The 26582-nt window shown below is 40.0% G+C and overlaps 1 protein-coding gene across 2 annotated transcripts in view; it reads right to left on the bottom strand.

Annotated features, from left to right (window-relative positions):
- LOC100375489 (cytoplasmic FMR1-interacting protein 2-like) overlaps positions 1-26582 on the bottom strand; it is a 45918-nt gene that overhangs the window by 9705 nt on the left and 9631 nt on the right. For both annotated transcript variants that reach the window (XM_085497744.1, XM_085497745.1), the window contains 19 exons: positions 20193-20418; positions 19522-19626; positions 18066-18275; positions 17550-17669; positions 16996-17070; positions 16182-16396; positions 15649-15796; positions 13826-13982; positions 11583-11665; positions 11180-11253; positions 10935-11031; positions 10601-10786; positions 9534-9653; positions 7378-7577; positions 1763-1850; positions 1475-1618; positions 1009-1099; positions 669-872; positions 11-105 (listed from right to left, as the gene is read on the bottom strand). In XM_085497744.1, coding sequence (XP_085353870.1) covers positions 11-105; positions 669-872; positions 1009-1099; positions 1475-1618; positions 1763-1850; positions 7378-7577; positions 9534-9653; positions 10601-10786; positions 10935-11031; positions 11180-11253; positions 11583-11665; positions 13826-13982; positions 15649-15796; positions 16182-16396; positions 16996-17070; positions 17550-17669; positions 18066-18275; positions 19522-19626; positions 20193-20418 — 2638 coding nt within the window. The remainder of the gene's footprint in view (positions 1-10; positions 106-668; positions 873-1008; positions 1100-1474; positions 1619-1762; positions 1851-7377; positions 7578-9533; positions 9654-10600; positions 10787-10934; positions 11032-11179; positions 11254-11582; positions 11666-13825; positions 13983-15648; positions 15797-16181; positions 16397-16995; positions 17071-17549; positions 17670-18065; positions 18276-19521; positions 19627-20192; positions 20419-26582) is intronic.

Below are 26582 nucleotides of genomic sequence, written 5' to 3'. Positions count from 1 at the left end.
AACACCTCACCTCAGCAGTTCCTAGCTTTTCTATTATTGGTACTACTTGTAAGGGTGCATATTTTCCTTCCAATTTCTTCATCTTACTTTCCAGTTTCTCTCCATCTGAAAGATAAATTGATTGACTCAGACTTTTGATTGTCTTTGTGGATTATGTTTGACAGGAAAATTTTCATTTTTCAAAATATTTGAATTTGAGCTGCCATGACAACATGATTCATCGAATACATTTGCATAATCAAATAATATTAATATTTGAAATAGTCTGTATAGAGTTATAATTTTCAAAATTGTGTTTCAAAATGGCTGCATGAAAAGTAATTTTGACAATTAAAATGGCCACTAGTCGACCAATTTGCCAACAGTATGCCAACAGATATTACTGGTACTCATATTCTAAGTTTGAACAGAATTGGTGACAATGCGCCACACATATAAATATATATTTTTTGGCCATTTTGGGGTCAAATATGGCCATCAGTTGACCATTTTGTATCTGAACAGAAAAAAAATCTGGGGCATATGTATATCATCATGTATCAACCATGTACCATTGGTCTCTGAACTTCTGAGATGTGATAGATGGACAGATGGATGGAACCCAAATACAGACAGTTTTGCAATTCAAAATAATTTCAGGAAAGTACAATACACAACAACACACATACCTTTAACAAAAGGCCTTGGAATGATGTTTTGGAATGGAGCAGCATGCAGGAGGTCGCAGACTTCTTCCTGCGCTAAACTCTGCTCTATGAGTAGACAGAATAAAACAGCATTGCCAACTTCTCTGAAACTCTGAAACACATCAGTCTTGAGCTCAGCATACTGGATAATTGACTCCAAGTGAGCGTGGTAGTAGCCAAGGACGCCTGTGTTCAAAAAACATAGAATTACTATCTGACATGTCAGTGTATGTCACGCCGGGTGTGAGAAAACCGGCGTGAATACATAAATTCAAAAGAAAGTGGTCAACAAAATAAAAAAAAAATTCTAAATAATCCTTACCGGGTGATCCATATTCATATTTGGGTAATTTACATACTTTAGGCATGACTTCCATTAATGTCTTGACATACTGAAGAATAGTACCTTGAAGCTGTCGATGACAAAACAGCACAGAAAATGGTTGGAGGAAGGTAATCAAACAAAGTAATATATACATAAACCTTATACACTTATTTTGAAATTAATATTTATGACAAAAGTTCCTGCGAAATGAACCAATGACACAGTCTGCCAGATGGACTGGTGACGTGGTCTGCCAAAATGAACCAATGGTGTGGTCTATCAAATGAACCAATGACATGGTCTTTCAAATGAGGCAATGACATGGACTGGCAAATACACCAATATCTGACCTGCAAAATCAGCCAATGTTGTGGCCTGCTGACTGAGCGAATGATGTAGACTGTTAAATGAACCATTGATCTGATCTGTAAAATGTATATGGATGATAATGTAGTGAACTTACCAAGCTCTTCACAATTTTAAGAAGTTCCTCCATCACCACAGCAATACCCTGGTAACCAAGAAGACGAACAATGGCCTCGAAATGTGGTGCCCCCACAAAATTATTGTAAAGACTGTAGATATTGGTATAAGCACTATTAAGAGCCTGAAAATTAAAAGACTCAAATTATACTTCACCATATAATGGCCAACAGAAAATATTTAAGGCAACTCACAGAGAGGTAATGATATGAATATTTATTCAATAAAAAAGACTTGCTCTTGATCTGATTCATGTACATGTACACACCTTGGATCCATAAAGGTAGTGTGCGGCTGCATGTGGTGGCTTGTCACGACCCAACGGTTGCACATAGGAATAACGAGTTAACACAAACCTGCAATTAGGAAGGTATTGTACAAAAAATTAATTAATTGTGAAGATTTTATTTTATAGTAATATAATGCAGTTTATCTCATACACATATACTCATATACATCACATTCTAGTCAATCACACCTGCAGCAGCCACATCAAGAACACACCCAGTGGCCAGTTCAAGAACACACCCAGTGGCCAGTTCAAGAACACACCCAGAGGCCACATCAAGAACACATCCAGTGGCCATCTCAAAAACACAACCAGCAGCGACCTCAAGAGCACCCCCAGTGGCCACATCAAGAGCACCCCCAGTGGCCACCTCAAGAACATACCCAGTGGCCACTCCAAGAACACACCTAGTGGCCACCTCAGGAACACACCCAGTGATCACCTAAAGAACACACCCAGTGGCCACCCCAAGAACACACCTAGTGGCCACCTCAAGAACACACCCAGTGGCCACCCCAAGAACACACCCAGTGGCCACCCCAAGAACACACCCAGTGGCCACCCCAAGAACACACCCAGTGGCCACCCCAAGAACACACCCAGTGGTCACCCCAAGAACACACCAAGTGGCCACCTCAAGAACACACCCAGTGGCCACCTCAAGAACACACCCAGTGGCCACCCCAAGAACACACCTAGTGGCCACCCCAAGAACACACGTAGTGGCTACCTCAGGGACACACCCAGTGGCCACCCCAAGAACACACCCAGTGGCCACCTCAAGAACACACCTAGTGGCCACCTCAAGAACACACCCAGTGGCCACCCCAAGAACACACCCAGTGGCCACCTCAAGAACACACCCAGTGGCCACCTCAAGAACACACCCAGTGGCCACCTCAAGAACACACCTAGTGGCAACCTCAAGAACACACCAAGTGGCCACCTCAAGAACACACCCAGTGGCCACCTCAAGAACACACCCAGTGGCCACCCCAAGAACACACCCAGTGGCCACCCCAAGAACACACCTAGTGGCCACATTAGGGACACACCCAGTGGCCACCTCAAGAACACATCCAGTGGCCACCCCAAGAACACACCCAGTCGCCACCCCAAGAACACACCCAGTGGCCACCCCAAGAACACACCAAGTGGCCACCTCAAGAACACACCCAGTGGCCACCCCAAGAACACACCCAGTGGCCAGTTCAAGAACACACCCAGTGGCCAGTTCAAGAACACACCCAGAGGCCACATCAAGAACACATCCAGTGGCCATCTCAAAAACACAACCAGCAGCGACCTCAAGAGCACCCCCAGTGGCCACATCAAGAGCACCCCCAGTGGCCACCTCAAGAACATACCCAGTGGCCACTCCAAGAACACACCTAGTGGCCACCTCAGGAACACACCCAGTGATCACCTAAAGAACACACCCAGTGGCCACCCCAAGAACACACCTAGTGGCCACCTCAAGAACACACCCAGTGGCCACCCCAAGAACACACCCAGTGGCCACCCCAAGAACACACCTAGTGGCCACCTCAAGAACACACCCAGTCGCCACCCCAAGAACACACCCAGTGGCCACCCCAAGAACACACCAAGTGGCCACCTCAAGAACACACCCAGTGGCCACCCCAAGAACACACCCAGTGGCCACCCCAAGAACACACCCAGTGGCCACCCCAAGAACACACCCAGTGGCCACCCCAAGAACACACCCAGTGGCCACCCCAAGAACACACCTAGTGGCCACCTCAAGAACACACCCAGTGGCCACCTCAAGAACACACCAAGTGGCAACCCCAAGAACACACCAAGTGGCCACCCCAAGAACACACCTAGTGGCCACCCCAAGAACACACCTAGTGGCCACCCCAAGAACACACCCAGTGGCCACCTCAAGAACACACCAAGTGGCCACCTCAAGAACACACCTAGTGGCCACCTCAAGAACACACCCAGTGGCCACATCAAGAACACACCTAGTGGCCACCCCAAGAACACACTCAGTGGCCACCCCAAGAACACACCCAGTGGCCACCCCAAGAACACACCCAGTGGCCACCCCAAGAACACACCCAGTGGCCACCCCAAGAACACACCCAGTGGCCACCCCAAGAACACACCCAGTGGCCACCCCAAGAACACACCCAGTGGCCACCTCAAGAACACACCCAGTGGCCACCCCAAGAACACACCTAGTGGCCACCCCAAGAACACACGTAGTGGCTACCTCGGGGACACACCCAGTGGCCACCCCAAGAACACACCCAGTGGCCACCCCAAGAACACACCTAGTGGCCACCCCAAGAACACACGTAGTGGCTACCTCAGGGACACACCCAGTGGCCACCCCAAGAACACACCCAGTGGCCACGTCAAGAACACACCTAGTGGCCACCTCAAGAACACACCCAGTGGCCACCCCAAGAACACACCCAGTGGCCACCCCAAAAACACACCCAGTGGCCACCTCAAGAACACACCCAGTGGCCACCTCAAGAACACACCCAGTGGCCACCTCAAGAACACACCTAGTGGCAACCTCAAGAACACACCTAGTGGCAACCTCAAGAACACACCCAGTGGCCACCTCAAGAACACACCCAGTGGCCACCCCAAGAACACACCTAGTGGCCACCCCAAGAACACACCTAGTGGCCACATTAGGGACACACCCAGTGGCCACCTCAAGAACACACCCAGTGGCCACCCCAAGAACACACCCAGTCGCCACCCCAAGAACACACCCAGTGGCCACCCCAAGAACACACCAAGTGGCCACCTCAAGAACACACCCAGTGGCCACCCCAAGAACACACCCAGTGGCCAGTTCAAGAACACACCCAGTGGCCAGTTCAAGAACACACCCAGAGGCCACATCAAGAACACATCCAGTGGCCATCTCAAAAACACAACCAGCAGCGACCTCAAGAGCACCCCCAGTGGCCACATCAAGAGCACCCCCAGTGGCCACCTCAAGAACATACCCAGTGGCCACTCCAAGAACACACCTAGTGGCCACCTCAGGAACACACCCAGTGATCACCTAAAGAACACACCCAGTGGCCACCCCAAGAACACACCTAGTGGCCACCTCAAGAACACACCCAGTGGCCACCCCAAGAACACACCCAGTGGCCACCCCAAGAACACACCTAGTGGCCACCTCAAGAACACACCCAGTCGCCACCCCAAGAACACACCCAGTGGCCACCCCAAGAACACACCAAGTGGCCACCTCAAGAACACACCCAGTGGCCACCCCAAGAACACACCCAGTGGCCACCCCAAGAACACACCTAGTAGCCACCTCAAGAACACACCCAGTGGCCACCTCAAGAACACACCCAGTGGCCACCTCAAGAACACACCAAGTGGCAACCCCAAGAACACACCAAGTGGCCACCCCAAGAACACACCTAGTGGCCACCCCAAGAACACACCTAGTGGCCACCCAAGAACACACCCAGTGGCCACCCCAAGAACACACCAAGTGGCCACCTCAAGAACACACCCAGTGGCCACATCAAGAACACACCTAGTGGCCACCCCAAGAACACACTCAGTGGCCACCCCAAGAACACACCCAGTGGCCACCCCAAGAACACACCCAGTGGCCACCCCAAGAACACACCCAGTGGCCACCCCAAGAACACACCCAGTGGCCACCCCAAGAACACACCCAGTGGCCACCCCAAGAACACACCCAGTGGCCACCCCAAGAACACACCCAGTGGCCACCCCAAGAACACACCCAGTGGCCACATTAGGGACACACCCAGTGGCCACCTCAAGAACACACCCAGTGGCCACCTCAAGAACACACCCAGTGGCCACCTCAACACACCCAGTGGCCACCCCAAGAATACACCCAGTGGCCACCCCAAGAATACACCTAGTGGCCACCTCAAGAACACACCCAGTGGCCACCCCAAGAACACACCCAGTGGCCACCCCAAGAACACACCTAGTGGCCACCTCAAGAACACACCCAGTGGCCACCTCAAGAACACACCCAGTGGCCACCTCAAGAACACACCCAGTGGCCACCTCAAGAACACACCCAGTGGCCACCTCAAGAACACACCCAGTGGCCACCCCAAGAACACACCTAGTGGCCACCCCAAGAACACACCTAGTGGCCACCCCAAGAACACACCTAGTGGCCACCCCAAGAACACACCCAGTGGCCACCTCAAGAACACACCCAGTGGCCACCTCAAGAACACACCCAGTGGCCACCTCAAGAACACACCAAGTGGCCACCCCAAGAACACACCTAGTGGCCACCCCAAGAACACACCCAGTGGCCACCCCAAGAACACACCCAGTGGCCACCTCAAGAACACACCCAGTGGCCACCTCAAGAACACACCAAGTGGCCACCCCAAGAACACACCTAGTGGCCACCCCAAGAACACACCTAGTGGCCACCCCAAGAACACACCCAGTGGCCACCCCAAGAACACACCCAGTGGCCACCTCAAGAACACACCCAGTGGCCACCCCAAGAACACACCCAGTGGCCACCCCAAGAACACACCTAGTGGCCACCCCAAAAACACACCTAGTGGCCACCCCAAAAACACACCCAGTGGCCACCCCAAGAACACACCCAGTGGTCACCCCAAGAACACACCCAGTGGCCACCTCAAGAACACACCAAGTGGCCACCTCAAGAACACACCCAGTGGCCACCTCAAGACCACACCCAGTGGCCACCTCAAGACCACACCCAGTTGCCACCCCAAGAACACACCCAGTGGACACCTCAAGAACACACCCAGTGGACACCTCAAGAACACACCCAGTGGCCACCCCAAGAACACACCTAGTGGCCACCCCAAGAACACACCTAGTGGCCACCTCAAGAACACACCTAGTGGCCACCTCAAGAACACACCCAGTGGCCACCTCAAGAACACACCAAGTGGCCACCTCAAGAACACACCAAGTGGCCACCCCAAGAACACACCCAGTGGCCACCTCAAGAACACACCCAGTGGCCACCCCAAGAACACACCCAGTGGCCACCTCAAGAACACACCAAGTGGCCACCTCAAGAACACACCAAGTGGCCACCTCAAGAACACACCCAGTGGCCACCTCAAGACCACACCCAGTGGCCACCCCAAGAACACACCCAGTGGCCACCTCAAGAACACACCCAGTGGCCACCCCAATAACACACCTAGTGGCCACCCCAATAACACACCTAGTGGCCACCCCAAGAACACACCCAGTGGCCACCCCAAGAACACACCCAGTGACCACCTCAAGAACACACCCAGTGGCCACCCCAAGAACACACCCAGTCGCCACCCCAAGAGCACACCCAGTGGCCACCCCAAGAACACACCAAGTGGCCACCTCAAGAACACACCCAGTGGCCACCCCAAGAACACACCCAGTGGCCACCCCAAGAACACCCTCCAGTGCCACATCAAGAACACACCCATTGGCGACATCGAAAACACACCCAGTCGCGACCTCAAGAACACACCCAGTGGCCACATCAAGAACACACCCAGCGGCCACCTCAAAAACTAGCCAGTTCCCATCTGACAATGTTATAAACTCACCTGTTTGTTGCAGCATTAAAACAATAGTTTGGCAGGAAGTCATAGTTTAGCTCCCAGAACACATGTAAAGTAATTCTACCATAGGGAGCCAAGACATTGTGGTTAGCTTCACGAAACATAGATCCGAAGTCACTTAACGTTAAATGCTTACTGAGCAATTTGTGTGTAAGTCGATTAACATCTAACAGACCTTCCAGCTCCTGCAAGAACAAGTCATTGTCAATGACACGTCCCCGTTCCGTTCATATTTGAGTGACATATACATTCAAAGCAGATCATGACCGAAATGCACCTGCATATGTACAACACATTGTGCTAAATCTGAACAAAATCCATCCATGCATGACTGAGATCCGGTTCTGGAATTGTGAAAATACGTGATTTTGATGCATTTTCGGCCTTAAAATGGCCATCATTTCGCTATTGTTAAGCAGATCATGAAACAAAGGCACATATCTATTTGTGACATGATGTACCATGTGTGTGTGAAGTTTGAACTTGATCAATCCAGACATGTCTTGGATACGGATCCAGAACTGAATTCTTTAACAAAATGGCCGCCAGTCGGCCATTTCGAACTTGATCCGAAAAAAAAAAAGACGTGCATCAAGGTCCTATTATGTTTAATGTATGTACCAAATTTGAACAAAATCCATCCATGCATAACTGAGATACGGGTCCGGAATGGTGAAAATGTGCGATTTCAATGCATTTTCGGCCTTAAAGCGGCCGCCATTTGGCTATCGTTAATGAGATCATGATACAAATGCACATACATATTTGTGACATGATGTACCTTGTGTGTGTGAAGTTTGAACTCGATCAATCCAAGCATGTCTCGGATATGGATCCAGAACTGAATTCTTTAAAACAAAATGGCCGCCAGTCGGCTATTTCGAACTTGATCCGAAAAAAAAAATGACGTGCATCAAGGTCCTATTATGTTTAATGTATGTACCAAGTTTGAATGAAATCCGTCCATGCATAACTGAGATCCGGGTCCGGAATGGTGAAAATGTGCGATTTCAATGCAGTTTCGGCCTTAAAGCGGCCGCCATTTGGCTATCGTTAATGAGATCATGAAACAAATACACATACATATTTGTGACATGATGTACCTTGTGTGTGTGAAGTTTGAACTTGATCAATCCAGACATGTCTCGGATACGGATCCAGAACTGAATTCTTTAAAACAAAATGGCCGCCAGTCGGCTATTTCGAACTTGATCCGAAAAAAAAAATGACGTGCATCAAGGTCCTATTATGTTTAATGTATGTACCAAATTTGAATGAAATCCGTCCATGCATAACTGAGATCTGGGTCCGGAATGGTGAAAATGTGCGATTTCAATGCATTTTCGGCCTTAAAGCGGCCGCCATTTGGCTATCGTTAATGAGATCATGAAACAAATGCACATACATATTTGTGACATGATGTACCTTGTGTGTGTGAAGTTTGAACTCGATCAATCCAAGCATGTCTTGGATACGGATCCAGAACTGAATTCTTTAAAACAAAATGGCCGCCAGTCGGCCATTTCGAACCCGATCCAAAAAAAAAAATGACGTGCATCAAGGTCCTATTATGTTTAATGTATGTACCAAATTTGAACAAAATCCGTCCATGCATAACTGAGATCCGGGTCCGGAATGGTGAAAATGTGCGATTTTGATGCATTTTCGGCCTTAAAATGGCCGCTATTCGGCTATCGTTAATCGGATCATGAAAAAAATGCATGTGCATATGTCCCATATAATGTGTGATGTATGAGTGAAGTTTGAACTCAATCGGTCCATGCATGTTCGAGATACAGGTGATCACGGACGCACGGACGCACGGAAGCACGGACGCACACAGGGCAAAACATAAGTCCCCGTTTTCGGACTGCGTCCGAACGGGGACTAATAAAATTCAGAACATATCACTGCCTGAACAAGATCAGACATCTTTACTGGTACCATATGTACTCTATTAGAAGTGCATCTCTAATACAAACCACACTGAACTATCCATGCTATTCCTTTAGATATATAATTTATGTAAGCATGTGGGCATCTAAAAGAGCAAATACAGTAACACAAACCATTTTCATAGCATAGGAACAGAGAATTTTTTTTTTTCATTTGGGAGAATATGAGACGGAAGGAAGCCTTACCATAATGCCGGTTATGTCCCCACTTTCAAATCTATTTATTGCTAATTCCAAGGATTTTTGCATGGCACTACTAATACGCTGCGTTATCAGTCGGTTCAGATCTATGGATCGCCCAAGAAGCTGGAAAAAGATAAAATATAAATCAGTTTTACATGAATTCGTGTAGGAATGCATACACACAGTCATATAACTGTAGACTATTTTATCATTATCTCTAATAAAAGCATGCCTAGGTTAAACAAGCAGCCTATCGGCTGAGATAGCTCCTCTGTTAGCAATGCACATTTCAATTAAAGAACTGAAGACATCATTAGAAAATGAACAATATGAATAGTATCAAAGCAATCGGACTTACAGTTTTTAACAAGAAGTCGAAAATATCACTTTTTACCAAAAATTACAAAAATATTCACCAAAATAAATTAATTAGAGAATTGAAGATATCATTACGAAATGAACAAATCTGAGAGAGGTTCACATGTAGTACCTATATATGTAGTATCAAAGCAATTGCACTTGCGGTTTTTAACAAGAAGTCGAAAATATCACTTTTTACCAAAAATGACAAAAATATTCACCAAAATTAGAGAATTAAAGATATCATTACAAAATGAACAAATCTGAGAGAGGTCCACATGTAGTACCTATATATGTAATATCAAAGCAATTGCACTTGCGGTTTTTAACAAGAAGTCGAAAATATCACTTTTTACCAAAAATTACAAAAATATTCACCAAAATTAGAGAATTGAAGATATCAACATGAAATGAACAAACCTAAGAGAGGTCTACCCAAGGTACATATACACCAAGTATCAAAGCATTCAGGCTTGTAGTTTTCAAGAAGAAGTCGAAAAAGTAAAACATTGACACGGACGACGACGGACAATCACTCATATGATAAGCTCCGCTCGACAAAGTCGACAGCGGAGCTAAAAATGAATTTATTATATGCAGAATTATTAAAATACTTTCACCATAGACACAATTTTCTTATTTATGTCAGTGCATCCCCCCTACTGATAGAGTAAATACGACACTGAATTATCTACCGTGATGTAAATTACCTGGACATGTCTTTGTTTCAGTAATGTCTCATATCTATTTGGTGGTGGGTATGGTATATGAATACCATGTGCACCACAATCTGCTCGGAATCTCTTATCCAATAATATGCTTCCTGCCTGTGCTTTATAATAACCGAATATCTGATCACTCAATTTATACACAAACTGATCAAAGCATAAATTCACCTATATGAAAAAAGCAGTAAAAAAGAAATTGTCAAACTGTACAATCAAGATTCATATTACTTGGCCATTCTGATTTGCCATGAGACATTCATTAATGTTCTATTAATAGGTAAGAGTGATATGAAAGGAACATGAAAACAACACCCACCTCAGCCTCTATTTCATCATAAAGAAATTGCTTCTTAAATTTAATTAATGCATAGTGAGCACTGTCGCTATATAAATCTAGTGGATACAAGACATACCTAGAAGAAAAATGACGATGATGATGATTGAGTCTTTGAGTCAAAAGGTCATCACAAACAGTTTCAGAACTACAGTTGTCATTTACACATTACTATCGCCATGCTGACTAGAACCCTAACATATTTGACATATTTAATGTGAACTTACTCCATCATGCAGGGTTCTTTAGTTTCTAATATATGATCTGTTAATATCCACGGCATGGACATCTCTATAGGAAACTAAAACGAGAAGGATTGTAGAGATTGATACAAAGTCAAGATAATTTACGTATTGAATGTTGCCTTTAGCAGGGTTTTATTTTTTTGTTTTTGTTCATCGACATAATGTATATAAGGTTTGTCTGCCAAGTCAACATTTGTGGGTAGTCTCAAATAATATTTTTCAATGATTTTGATTAAGAACTATAGGCAATGGAGCATTGTGTCCATTTGGTCTAACAAAAAAAAAATGATAACGAAATAACTAAAAAGAAATTTCCAAATACAAGTTTTTTTTGGGGGGGGGAGATTACATTATGATGCTCAAAGGAATAAAACCGACATGTTACCTGTATTCTTTTGCCCATTGTAAGTTCCAAATAAAATTCCCTGTACCATAACTGTGATAGATCACAAGACTGCTGTAAAGCATCTAGAAATAAAAAAGAATTCGCTGTTTAGACATACCTGTACCGGGATGAAACACAACACATGAAAGTGTTATGACCTATGAGGTAAATACAGTGACCCCTCACTAAGTCACACCTCTGTAAGTCAGTAAAATTTTTATTGTGTATTGACAGCAGCTTTGAAGTACAAAGACTTAATGTTTTTGTTGCATCGTGTATTTAACTAACAAATGGCTGTATCTGATGTGTATGCTTAAAACCCAATGTTTGGAAACCAGATTATTAATCCATGTTTTATTGTGGGTATATGTGTATTTCCAGTTTGTCTATTTGATATTTTAGGCACAAAATATACAATTAATATTCGTAATTGATGCATAAGCACATACATTTATGCCAACCTATGTAGATTAAGCACCTCAGACATGAATAAACTGTTAAAATCTAAAACTGTTATTTTTAATGTTTTATTTCTATGCTCTAATGTTAATAGGTGATTTTCCGAACAATTGCGAGATCTCGCGAGATGCATGAAAGACGCGCGTCGAACGTCTGCCGCAAAAATCAAACGATTTGAATTTGAACTAGAATTTCTTTATTTCGCAGCTTACATTGACCGGCCGATCTTCGACAGAGGAATATTGCTTCCGAATACCCTCACTTAAGGTAGCGAGACTATTATTTGTGTTGAAAATTACGATTTTCACATTTATTTATTAATTGATGAAATGCACTATAAACTTTCATGTAATAAAGTCAACATAACATAGAATGTCATGTAAGTTGGTTAAAATGTAAATTTTCTGAAGGGAAGCAAGGCAGCCTCAGTAGTGTTTTCCAAAATCAACAACACAGGTTTAATCTGTGTGCCTATAAGTTTCAAAGATAAACTCAAGACAAAGCAATGTTAGGATGTGTTATCAGTAGCTATCTGACACACAATGAGTGTTTCCAAACATTTGAGTGGTTTGTCTCCGCCCCTGTTTGTTTCACAGATTAGTCATTTGCATATGAATGTGTCAGACACAAGGTCATACAGCCACTGAAAAAAAATCATTGATTTTGGTGTTTTCATATGCCGAATTTATCCAATTATCGCTATCCCATTCCTTTATTTTTTTGGTTTCCAATAGCCTTATACATTTGGATGTCCCTACACATGTTAAAACAGACCTTGATGGGAAAACAAATTGATTGTGCCGATAAACAAGTTTGAAAATCTTTGCTGTTACTTCATGGACGTTTTCTAGGAGTTTATGTTTTTCAAAATACAAGGTCTTTAACAAAAAATAACGTATACTTATTGTCGTCGGATTATCACCAAATTTTCACAGCTTTAAGGTGACAGTGAGAGGAACTTGAATGTGTCCAGACAAACTATTTCATCGATTATTTACCAACGAGTTGTGGTTTGAGTTGGGAGCAATGCGACTAAAACAGTAATTGAAATTCAGCACACTATTTTTTAAAACGCGTTGCTTGAATAAAACTGACCAGACACATTCAATTTACCAGACTATTGAACAACTAGGAAAAGTGAAAAAAATACTTCTTATCACCAGCATAAATGCGTAATTATTTTTTTTACAGAAAAAGTAATTTTTCACCTTTGATTGAGTAACACGTCGTAGAATGCAGATACCGGCATGCAAAATACACTTGTGAAAAGCTTGAAATCTGGCGATTCTAAAAATATATACTTTCCCGGGTTTATTTGTAGTCATTTAGTCACAATTAGAAGATGAAAACAAGTAGGCAAATAATAGTCCCGCTACCTTAATCGAAATTGCCTATCATCAAATGTGGACAGCACATGATGAAGCATGGAAATGTCCCTGAAATACTTTCGCGTTTGTCGAATCCCACGCGATGTTTGACGCGACTACGTCGCTATGACCTTTGTTTGTCCTGTTTTTACGTTCGATTTCACGCATAACGCGTGATTCTCGCAGTGTACGGAAAATGGTCTATTAAATATTCTTCAGTTTGAAATGTTATTTGAATGTTATTATTCTAAGAAATCGGTTATATGGAGAAAAGCTAAAATTGTACACCGTATTATAATCATTACTCATATAAATATACTAAACAAGTGAAATTTTGTTTACAGCAAGATTGCCATATATTGATATTCATATTAGAAATTCATTTAAATAAATGTCCAGCAAAAAGGTCAAGCTTACCTGAAAAATTTAAAAGATGTTGATAAAAGAAAGACTTCTTATGAAAACTATCAATGGAGTCTGAGGCTGTGCTGTCCAATTCCTTACGTAGTGTCTTCTTACCACTACCACCTTTATCAGAAATTAAGGATTCCAGCATTGTCCTCATCATATAAAGCTACAAAACAAGTAAAATTGGGTCAGTGACACACCCTGAAATTACATGTAATGTAACCTGTATATAACGACCACCTGTCTAGTGTGACTACTGACAGCATGTTCGGCACCAGTTTGGTCAAATCAACCTGTATATAAAGACCACCTGTCTAATGTGAACAGTGACAGCATGTTTGGCACCAGTTTGGTCAAATCAACCTGTATATAAAGACCACCTGTCTAATGTGACCAGTGACAGCATGTTAGGCACCAGTTTGGTCAAATCAACCTGTATATAAAGACCACCTCTCTAATGTGACCACTGACAGCATGTTTGGCACCAGTTTGGTCAAATGAACCTGTATATAACGACCACCTGTCTAATGTGACCAGTGACAGCATGTTAGGCACCAGTTTGGTAAAATCAACCTGTATATAAAGACCACCTGTCTAATGTGACCAGTGACAGCATGTTAGGCACCAGTTTGGTCAAATCAACCTGTATATAAAGACATCCTGTCTAATGTGAACAGTGACAGCATGTTAGGCACCAGTTTGGTCAAATCAACCTGTATATAATGACCACCTGTCTAGTGTGACTACTGACAGCATGTTAGGCACCAGTTTGGTCAAATCAACCTGTATATAAAGACCACCTGTCTAATGTGAACAGTGACAGCATGTTAGGCACCAGTTTGGTCAAATCAACCTGTATATAAAGACCACCTGTCTAATGTGATCAGTGACAGCATGTTAGGCACCAGTTTGGTCAAATCAACCTGTATATAACGACCACCTGTCTAGTGTGACTACTGACAGCATGTTAGGCACCAGTTTGGTCAAATCAACCTGTATATAAAGACCACCTGTCTAATGTGAACTTTGGCATCAGTTTGGTCAAATCAACCTGTATATAAACACCACCTCTCTAATGTGACCACTGACAGCATGTTTGGCACCAGTTTGGTCAAATCAACCTGTATATAACGACCACCTGTCTAATGTGACCAGTGACAGCATGTTAGGCACCAGTTTGGTCAAATTAACCTGTATATAAACACCACCTGTCTAGTGTGACTACTGACAGCATGTTTGGCACCAGTTTGGTCAAATCAACCTGTATATAAAGACATCCTGTCTAATGTGAACAGTGACAGCATGTTTGGCACCAGTTTGGTCAAATCAACCTGTATATAAAGACCACCTGTCTAATGTGAACACCGACAGCATGTTTGGCACCAGTTTAGTCAAATCAACCTGTATATAAAGACATCCTGTCTAATGTGAACAGTGACAGCATGTTTGGCACCAGTTTGGTCAAATCAACCTGTATATAAAGACCACCTGTCTAATGTGAACGCCGACAGCATGTTTGGCACCAGTTTAGTCAAATCAACCTGTATATAAAGACATCCTGTCTAATGTGAACAGTGACAGCATGTTTGACACCAGTTTAGTCAAATCAACCTGTATATAAAGACAACCTGTCCAATGTGAACAGTGATAGCATGTTTGGCACCAGTTTGGTCAAATTAACTTGTATATTAAAACCACCTCTAATATGTATGTGTAATGTGTAAGCATGTATTGTATTTTACGTTACTATAAACATGGTTTTGGCCATTGTTCCTTCCACCTCAGACATGAATTCAGACTTCTTCAACAAGCATTCACATATGGTGTCTCACCTGTGTACTTGACGGTCCTACACTTCTTCGCGGTACATGCAGGTTATATCCAGTTTTTGGATCCTTCTCACCTCGCAGTGCCGGGTCATCATGAGGTTCGTTACCACGCAGCCAATCAGCACATGTCTCACGTACTGATTTAATAATACTGTAAAACGAAATAGCTTCATACATTTAGAGGTAGAAGAACAGTTGCGTTCAGTGACAGGACTGTAATCCCACCACATGCTATAGGGCTCTGATAAAAACAAAGGAACGTGTTTAAATGTTATTCCAATAATTCTTGAACACATCAAGATCGGTGACAGAGTTTACCAAAAATAAGATAAAATTGTAACATTTAAATGAGCACAGATACATCTTGAAATGAATCCAGATACAGCTTTTCACAGAATGGTAAATAAAATAGTGAATAGTAAATTCTATTGTTTTGGGGGCTAAATGTATAATGAAATTAAACACCAGTATAACGAAGATCAGGGTTTCATACCTGCTTCAATGTCAATGATAATAACGAATGTCATCTTGTTTACCTTTCTATAAGTTTTTTCTTTTTTTTAATCGCTTGTCTGAGTGGATCTCGTAGATCCAGCTGTACAAAGTCTTGTATTTCAGCGTAGATAGCACGCAAGATAGCTTCAATGAAAACACTTTCCATTCTATTCATTAGTACTTGCAATCCCTTTATCATTGCAATGACTTCTATTAATGCAAACTTCTCATCGCTGTTGTAGTTGTACCGTGTCGCCTACAAAGAAAAGCACGTGGCTAGTGACTTTGAGGTACAATGTATATGTAAATCTCCCGATATGGCTAATATCTCAAATTATCATATGACGATGATGCGTATCATTCACAGTAGTGACAAACTGATATTTCACACTATACGTGACAATATGCACGCTAATCGTCATCAGTCAGTGTGTGCTCGAACAGTACAAGAAAAAAACCAAATCGAGCGATGATATCGTTTCTATTGTTGGGATGCGAGAAGTTGAGACTGGGTAACAACAATTACACTGGTACTCACATGACTACTACGACAATTAGTATCTATCATTCGTAAGTGTAGTTCTGTAAAATTATGATTTCTCTGTTGTTTTGACATTTGTTGGTCATGTGGCGAAAAGGTTATCACCTGATATCACTTATTCGTAAAGCTGGCTGATACTTCCTTTTTTTCCACTCATCAATAAATACTATGACGTCACTTGCATCAACCGACTCTAGGAACTTGTGATGCCAGGTGATTAACCTTATAATATGCTAAGAAGTCCGGTGTCAATAATATTGATAGATCTACACCATTGTATTGTAATAATATGAGTGTGTAAAAGTCTGACTTACCCTTTCATACTCTTCAGCCTCTTTGGGACATGTATTAAAATAACAGTCAACGGGATGCACTAACTTCCAGGAATACTGCAAACAACCATGGAATGAAGTGAGAATAACATCTTTGATAAACTGATAGAAAATGTGCATTTTTTTTGTAACCGATTTATAATTTCATTACCCAAGGTTATAAAAAAAAACCCACATACATGGGTATTTACAGGTTGTTAAGGGGGTTTGTAAACTCCCTGGATTGCGAATAGACCTTGTAAGAGTTGTGTGAGAAGACACAATGTGGCATTGAACATACCAGAAAAAACTTAACTTGGGTTTATCAATTTTTGCCAAATTAATATTGTCGCCAACAATTTTGTAAAAAGATTTCAGCAGCAAATTAGACATTTTTCCCCCCATGAAATAAATATTTATACTTTCATTTATAATTGAGTTTTAAAATAATACTATTGGATCATTTCAATACCATAAATGACTTTTTTAGGATCAAACAGGTTTCCAAAATTTTTTTGGACAATTTTTAGAACAAAAGGTTTCAAAGATGAACTCACCAATTCCATAACCAGTGACGTCCAGCTAGCTAACAATTGAACTCCTTTTAAAGCTAAGTCACGAAGATGTTTATTTTCTTCATCTGATCTACTGGTCACCTTTTGAGCTGTTGTAACAACCTAAATATAATATTGATAATTATGAAATGTCAATAAAAACACAGAATAAGTACAGTACTATTAGTAAGACCACCATCATTTGTTTGTTTGTTTTCCTCTAGCTAGACCAGTTTCGAGATCCTTAGAAACCTTGCGATCTGGTGTAAAAATGTTCCAATCACATTTAGGTTGATTTCACGGCATGAACAGTTGATATCTTATCAGAATGCAGGGAACCAGGGAAACCGGTGAATAAATTGTGCGATGCGGGAACAGACTGATGGCGCTATATCTTAAAACTCATCTATTCAACCATGTGGTGGTAGATGTGACATTTGGTGGCTAACAATTAACTATGATGTTTCTTCTACTAGTCACACCATTGCCTCGTTTTTGTTGTTGTTTCCATGTTCGTACCTCATTGCTATGCTTGGCAAGTTCACTGATATATCGAGTGTGGCTTTCTCGTATATGCACAAGCTGCTCTAGAAGGTTGTACTGGGAATTGGCGTTGGTGTTATTTCCACAAGTCCATCGCGATTTGTTCTCACTATAGTTTGGACCATTTTTAATGTAGCTAAACAATGGTATCTGCATGTCACCGAAAAGTGGTACAACTTCAAGTTGCTGAAAAAGAAAAAAACAAGCCATGCATGGCACAGTCCCCATTAGTTATCAAATTTAAGATACATAGTTTTGTTTATAGTAAGATAGTTGGAAGATAAACATGTCAGAGATACAGATCCAGAAGCTGATGCTTGATTATGATGATTTTTCAACATTAAAATGTTTGACATTTAGTCATCTTGTATCTGTTCGTCAAACGAATATTTGTCTATATTGCATCAATTAAAACAAAAAATGGCCACTGGTCGGCCATTTTAAATACATCTGTATATCTATGACACGATGTATAATGAATATATAAAAATTGAAGATAATCAGTCAGATATGGCCTTAGAAACACATTCATTGAAACAAAGTGGCCGCCAATCAGCCATTTTGAATCCGATCAGAAGAACAAAAAGATGTACATCACGGAGCCATAATGTCTAATGTATGTACCAAGCTTGAACAAAATTCATCCATAAACGACCAAGATCCGGTTTCGGAATGCCAGAAATGCTTGATTTTTGATGATTTTTTAGCACAAAAATGGCCACTATTCGACCATTTTGAATTGGATCATCAAACTAATACATCTGTACATCCATGCGTGATGTATAATGAATATATCAAATTTGAACAGAATCAGTCAAAGCATGTCAGAGATATGGCACTAGTAAAACCTCATTAACCGCCAGTTTGCCATTTTCTGAAAAACAAAATTACATGCATCTAGGTTCCATCAGTCAACAGCCCAGATTTGATTCCAGAATGCCAGAAATGCTTGATTTTGATGACTTTGCAGCACAAAAATGGCCGCCATTCGGCCATCTTGAACAGCATCCAAACGGGAACTAAAAACATTTAAAAGTCATTTAGGCTGTATGATCTACTACACTTAGTTAAGTCTTTGACTTGTGCAGTAAATTAAGAAATGAACTGAAACCGAGATATGTCAAATGCTACAAACAATATATATCGATAATACACCTTCAACGGTTGTGCAGCTATCAGACCATTTGGTACCATGCTTTGAACTGGTTGCTATGGGTGTGGTCATGGTTACTAGGGACACACCCATGGTCAATGTTGTTGATTTCAATTTGGTCGTACAACTACATATAGATAGCCTATTATGAAACATATGAGCACATATTGGACATTCTTTGTTTTCAAAGTAAACAGACATTTTACATCTAACAACAATGTAACAGAACATCGTTTTCAGTTCTCAAGTGAAGGAAGATTAATTAAAAGGAATACTTACCTTGAAAAATTTATCAATTTTGGCTATATTAATTTTCTTTTTGTTGTCCATTTTATAAATATTGCTAACATTGCTGTCCATTAAAAATAAACAAAAACCCATGACCTAAGAGAGAGAGTTCTACAAGTTAGATATTTGTAACATAGATGCATTCTCAGGTCTGAAGTACAATGGTTGTAACCCAACTAAGCATGTGCTTGTCAAGAGCTGCTCACATAATAACTGCCAAGAACTACGGAATAGAATAATGAGGTAGATGTGCAGCGAACTGATGTGCACTGTTTTGGACCGAACAGATTAAACAAATCCAAACTATTAATGACCAAAAACTTGATTTACCCGGTATCTATGGAAAATCTCAACTAAACTTCTAATTTGGCACAATTTGGTTAAATTCTAATATACAGAAAGAATCAAAGTTTGGTTAATGTAGTGCAGGTGAAGACATGTGTATTGAGTACATTCTGGCTTGAGTGTCCAGTTTCTATGGCGATGACATTTTAGAAATTGTCTGGTGACCTTAAATTATTTAAAAAAAACATTTTTTTTTATTTCTGGTATTGTGAACTAAAAATGATAAAAACATGAGAAAATAAAATTAATACTTAATTAAGCCCTTGTCTACACTCTGCCCCGTAAAACGGAAAAAAAATAAATTTAAAATTACTTACCTTGAGAAGTAAATGCTTTTCATTGGGCAGTAAATACATTTTATTTTCATAATGAAATGAACACATGTTGACTATGTCTGCTAACAACTCCTCGTAACCTGGGATCTTCTCTAGATATTCCTTGAGCGTATTTGTTATCTTATCATGGTTAGCTAGGAACATGGACAGTGTTTGAGATTCTTGAATTGACGAAGGATCTGCCATCTTTCGCAGAAACTGAGCAGCTCTGAAACAAGAACATACGCCACATGTTCAATATCATGTTTAATTCTAGTTATCTAAAACACTTCAATTACCAGAATTTGCATGTTTTAATTAGCTATAAAGAATTTCCTAATTTCAAATTGAGAAAACAAGAAAAAGTCATCTGTTTCATGAATTTCCTATAAATTCGATGAAGAGGGGGACCTACTTGTAATGGCAGTATAGGAAACAAGAGTCAGGTGTCTGTCTTGGACTAAGTGGTAAATGCTTTGCATCCAATATTTATTTTGTAATATAGTTCATCTATGATTGTTAAACAGTGGAAATCTTACATCTGATTGGGCTACTTGATGACACCCTAAGATACTAAAATATCGATCACAATTAAATCAATAGAAACCCTCAATGATATTTAACTCTAGGCAAGAAATATTCAATGTGCGTATCTATTTCACATGACAAAAGCGTTTCAAACCTTATTATGGAATTGTACATTAACTACTGTACTCAACTAATCAGCTGCATACAAAATCCTCACATTCATTTTTTAGCAATTGTGAGTGTAGAGTATCATAAATTGCTTTGCCAGCTCTGTGGTGTTTCAAAAACTTCTGCACTAAAATGAGCATATATTGGTGTTTGCTCACAGTATGTTTTAAGTGTACGCAGCTAGTTCGCAAGGACAACCATAAAATATGCTCTAAAATCATCTACATGTATATTTGCAAAGCTACAGAGAATGCACTGGCAATATTATTTACTAGGGAAAGCACTGCTGTATACAGCTCATATCCACACATTTGAAATAGCAGTTATGAGTTATTAACACAATACAGTCCTTAAAAAAAGTCCTGAAAAACATACATACAAGACATACCATTTACATTTGAGTATATACAATGTGTAAGGTATAAAATGGAAAACTGCCCTCATTATTCCAAATCAAAGGAATCTAAGTATAATGGCACATTTTAGTACCTAATTCAAACCATTAAATATTTTAGATTTAATACACATGTTGACTATTTTACTGTGGAATACAAAATGTACTTTGTTTTCACTGGAATCAATTTTCGCTGAAAAGACTTTATTGGCGTTCTTTATGGAATTTATTTTCACTGATTTTTGATGAGGTGAATGTGAAATATAGGAAAAAAAGTAAATTCGCAGGATTTTGATTTCACGGAATCATCCCTTCAGCGAAAAGTGAAAATAAATTCCAAGCGAAAATAAAGTATTCTACAGTATTTGGACAGATGGTACATGTCCACATTTTATATTTTTCATTCTCAATGTGACATTCAAAATAAATAATAATACGATAAAGCTCAGCGTTCAGACACACACTCAATATCAAGGGTCTAAAGCTCAGGTCAGCAATCAGATTCCTCAGGCCCATAGCCAGCTCTTTTGAATAGGGGGTTCGAAAACAACAATTATATATTTGACGTGAAATGTGTGAATTTTATAATATTCAAAAAGTGTTTTTGAGCTCTGTTACAGACATTTTTATATTATCGATTCTAAATTCAATTGGTTTACTTTGCGTTAATACATTGGTAAGATATTTCACATAACATCTTTGGACTATTTTACCATTTTAGAGAAGGGGTGCTGAGCCATTCCCCACCTACAGACAACAATATCAACACCATTGATCCACTACGGCAAAATGTTGTACACAAAAAAGACAAGACTGTACTTATCTTAGCATTATTGTCTAAGTATTTTAAGGTAGAAGGCTACTTACGAGTTTTTTCACTCTTCGCAGATGTTAGCGCACATAAAAGTGACACGATTTCATGTCGAAATCTGTCTACAATTATTCATTTTAGTATTAGTCAATTTTGTATTATGTAATTTTATTTCTGTACAGGGCCTCAGCCTATTGTACAAAATAATGGGTAGAAAAGTGCATATCACGTTTTAAACACAATACAACATCCATGTAAACATATGGTACTAAGTTAAGCTGAATTCATATTCATCTCGTCGCTTGAAAACTTTTAACAAGCAGCCTGTCGGCTGAGATAGCTCCGCTGTTGGCAATGCACATTTCAATTAAAGAATTGAAGATATCATTAGAAAATGAACAATATGTATAGCATCAAAGCAAAGGACCTTGCTGTTTTCAACAAGAATTCAAAAATATCACTTTTCACCAAAAATGACAAAAATAATCATAAAAATTGAAGATATCACCACGAAATTAACAAGGTCCACATGTAATACCTATATATGTAATATAAAAGCAATCAGACTTGCGGTTTTTAACAAGAAGTCGAAAATCTCACTTTTTACCAAAAATGACAAAAATATTCACCAAAATTAGAGAATTAAAGATATCATTACAAAATGAACAAATCTGAGAGAGGTCCACATGTAGTACCTATGTATGTAATATAAAAGCAATTGGACTTGTGGTTTTCAACAAGAAGTTGAAAATATCACTTTTTACCAAAAATGACAAAAATATTCACCAAAATTAGAGAATTAAAGATATCATCACAAAATGAACAAATCTGAGACAGGTCCACTTGTAGTACCTATATATGTAATATCAAAGCAATTGAACTTGCGGTTTTTAACAAGAAGTCGAAAATATCACTTTTCACTAAAAATGACAAAAATATTCACCAAAATTAGAGAACTAAAGATATCATTACAAAATGAACAAATCTGAGAGAGTTCCACATGTAGTACCTATATATGTAATATCAAAGCAATTACACTTGCGGTTTTTAACAAGAAGTCGAAAATATCACTTTTTACTAAAAATGACAAAAATATTCACCAAAATTAGAGAATTAAAGATATCAATACAAAATGAACAAATATGAGATAGGTCTACCCAAGGTACATATACACCAATTATCAAAGCATTCAGGCTTGTAGTTTTCAAGAAGAAGTCAAAAAAGTAAAACATTGACACGGACGACGACGGACGACGCCGGACAATCACTCATATGATAAGCTCCGCTCGACAAAGTCGACAGCGGAGCTAAAAAATATAGAGCTATTTGATATATGGTGTAGCAGTTTGTATAGCGACGAAGTAAGCCCAGACTGTCAGTATTTGCATAATTGCATAGGGTTATTGACAAAAGATCAGCCCTTAGATCATTATAAAATGGACATACATGTATAAACACAAAGTGAATTTCATTTTCTACCATGCTAAATTCGAACGTATCACTGCAAAAACTAAGAAATTATTGATCTAACTGTATCATTTTGTGTCTGCCTGATTCTACATTATATTTATGGCCAAAACAGCGAAAACTCGTCAGTATATATTTTAGTCTATAATTGCTTGCCAATAAATCTCCCAGGTTATAATACTACTTTGATTTTTCCAAAAGTACACAGCTTGGATGATTGTGAAATCGAGGCATGCCACTATTTTTATTATTCTTTGAGTAAATATACCTAAAGAAATTTGCAGTATCTCCAACTTGTTTTTCAAACCAGACAATGCTGAAACCATATTTGAACAGGAGATTTCTATGTGGGTTTCCCAAGCAAGTCTGCCGGTCTTGTCTAATCGTTTAAGCATGATATAATTTTAACCAATATGAGATACAACGCTTGAAATAACCACATCACAATGGAGCCTTCCACATTCGTCTAACATCGCTACATTGTTTTTACAACTATTAATGCTAAGTACCGGGTAGATATCTGCAAAATGTTATCTGTACCATCTCAATTTCCGAATTTACGTACCCCAATATCGCTACCATAAGAAATAGTTGGCACAATGCTTGCATCAAACTAATTAAATGCACTAACCAATGGCATACTACCAAGTTTCTTACAGTATGTAAATATATTTGGTTCACTGTAAATCTGTTTTTAGAGGGCAGTAATATAATATGCATACAGTGGCAGTTTAGCAGGGGTGTCAATAGACTTCAATGACTACAACTCCTTTTATGAACCCATTAAAAATATAGTAAATTTTCTGAGACATAAAAAAAAACGTGTAAAAAAAAATATGTTTGCAATTTATGATTCATCGCAGCAACACTGTGGGGTAAATTGTTACAAGAAGCTCTTCGACCAATACAACTCGTGATGATAAATCTTCGGCATTTTTTTAATGATATGTCCAACCCGTAGCTGTACACTATTGTCCAATAACAGAGGCTACACATACTAATACAATAAGTTAACTACATTTGGCTGATACACTTGGAACAAAACAGTAGATATGCCATCATTAACTTAAATACAAAACTAATGAACCAAACTAGGAAAGTGCAGTGTCGTGTTGTGTCAATCCCGTTCGATCCCCACACTTTACTAACTGAGCGAACATTAGCACAAGACAAAGTGCCCTATTCAGGACCACCACATCATTCAGAGAGTGGCTACCATTACATTATTGTTTCAATGTTGTTTTAATATTTAACATCAGGTGCTTGAACGCGATCTTCATTACACCATCGCGGAAAAATCGAATAAAAGCTTGCCTATTTATAACAACCTGTTTTGGTTGGCTGCTGTTGAGCTGAGACGGCATAACTTCACGATTGACATTTAAAGCTCGTTGCCACCTAAATGCTCATTACTATGCATTACTCATTACATTACTCTGATAGTTACATCACGGAGTCAAGTGATTTAAACAACGATAATTATTTTCATTAATACTGTTTGTTTTATTATGTTCTAATCTACGATCATAAATCTATTCACTTCCAAAATTTAAGGGGTTCGACCGAGCCCCCGGACCCCCCCCAAACTACGGGCCTGTCCCTACTTAATGATATTGGTATAAAACCTTAGAATGTCATTCAACAGCTTTGAGCTCAGGTTGATGCTTACAACAAGCTCATTGTTATTTGAATAAGTCTCAAATGATTCTCAGAAAGTGTAATTGAATATCTGCCAATTGACAATATCAAAGTTTTGAAGACAGTCACATAACACATTAATGCAACCACATGAAAAACACATTTCACTCTAATACACCTTTTTCTCTCTATTTTTGATATTAACATAGAGGGCTTATCTAGTATTACGAACATTTACTGTATTTGCTCTATCAAAAACACATATATACCAAAAATTGTATTTATTGTATGATCTATCCAACAAAAACAATGACATATTTGAACAATAGACATGATCTGACATTTACGTAAGCGTATGCGCTTTTAATATAACAAATACAGTCATGAATCTCGCCACGCTGGTCGGCCCCGACCGGCACTCAAAATTAGCGACCACCACGGAAATGGTTCCGACCAGGACTATTGTCCGATTGTTATTATAATTATGTACCGACCGACATGCATCCTGCCAGTCGTGGATTATAATTTGTAAACAATAGACCTAGTCACACGATCCGTAGCACTAGTCAATTTTGTGAAATTAGCACCGCTTTGTTTGTAAGTAAATACTTTCTGCGATAGACACAGTCTTTAGATTGAAAGCTAAAATCCTTTCAAAATCAATTTCATCTCGATATAACATGGTCAAAGCGATTCATGTAAAAATTCTTCTTTCAAGACCTATTTTACCTTTTAAAGATTGCTAATCACTTCTTTCGAAAACCATCATGCAGTTTTCAACTGAAATTGATGTCAACACATCGTGCTACGACATCACTTCACTTCCGCAATGTAATTTTTATGATCACTACCATTCGGAAAACTTCGGATTCCACCGGCATTACCATGCGGCATTCTGATTGGTTAATGGAATTATTGACCCATCGGGTCAAAGGACACATGCCGGACAACTAATACGTCACAAACATCTTCGCGGGCTGTGTTTTTTACCGAAGCGATCGAGTGATCAAAAAATATCCACTCCCGATAAAACTAAGTCAAATTTTACTTTTATTTCATATAAAAAAAACCGAAGTAACATTTTTTTGCATGGCATCATGACTGAGTAAGAGGAATTATTGGTATAATCGATGTATAACATCGTGAAGTAAGTTATGTCACGTCGTAACTTTGAAAGTTTTATTTGTTCGTTCATTACTGTGAATATATACGTTTTAGAAGTTGATGGTACGAATAATAAATTACGACAATACTCCAAAGAATGTATTTGGAGTAAATAAGATCGTGAACATATTCCTGGCTGAAACGTTTCAAATGCGTTCTATTTAACTTTTTACAATAGACATTAATATTGCAACAATAATTTATTTCTGTTTTTAGTCTGCAG

Source organism: Saccoglossus kowalevskii, chromosome 4 (genome assembly GCF_978046115.1).
Source record: "Saccoglossus kowalevskii chromosome 4, keSacKowa6.1, whole genome shotgun sequence".
NCBI lineage: Eukaryota > Metazoa > Hemichordata > Enteropneusta > Harrimaniidae > Saccoglossus > Saccoglossus kowalevskii.
Note: the sequence above shows the minus strand (reverse complement) of the source record. Positions and strands in the feature narration are given on the sequence as shown.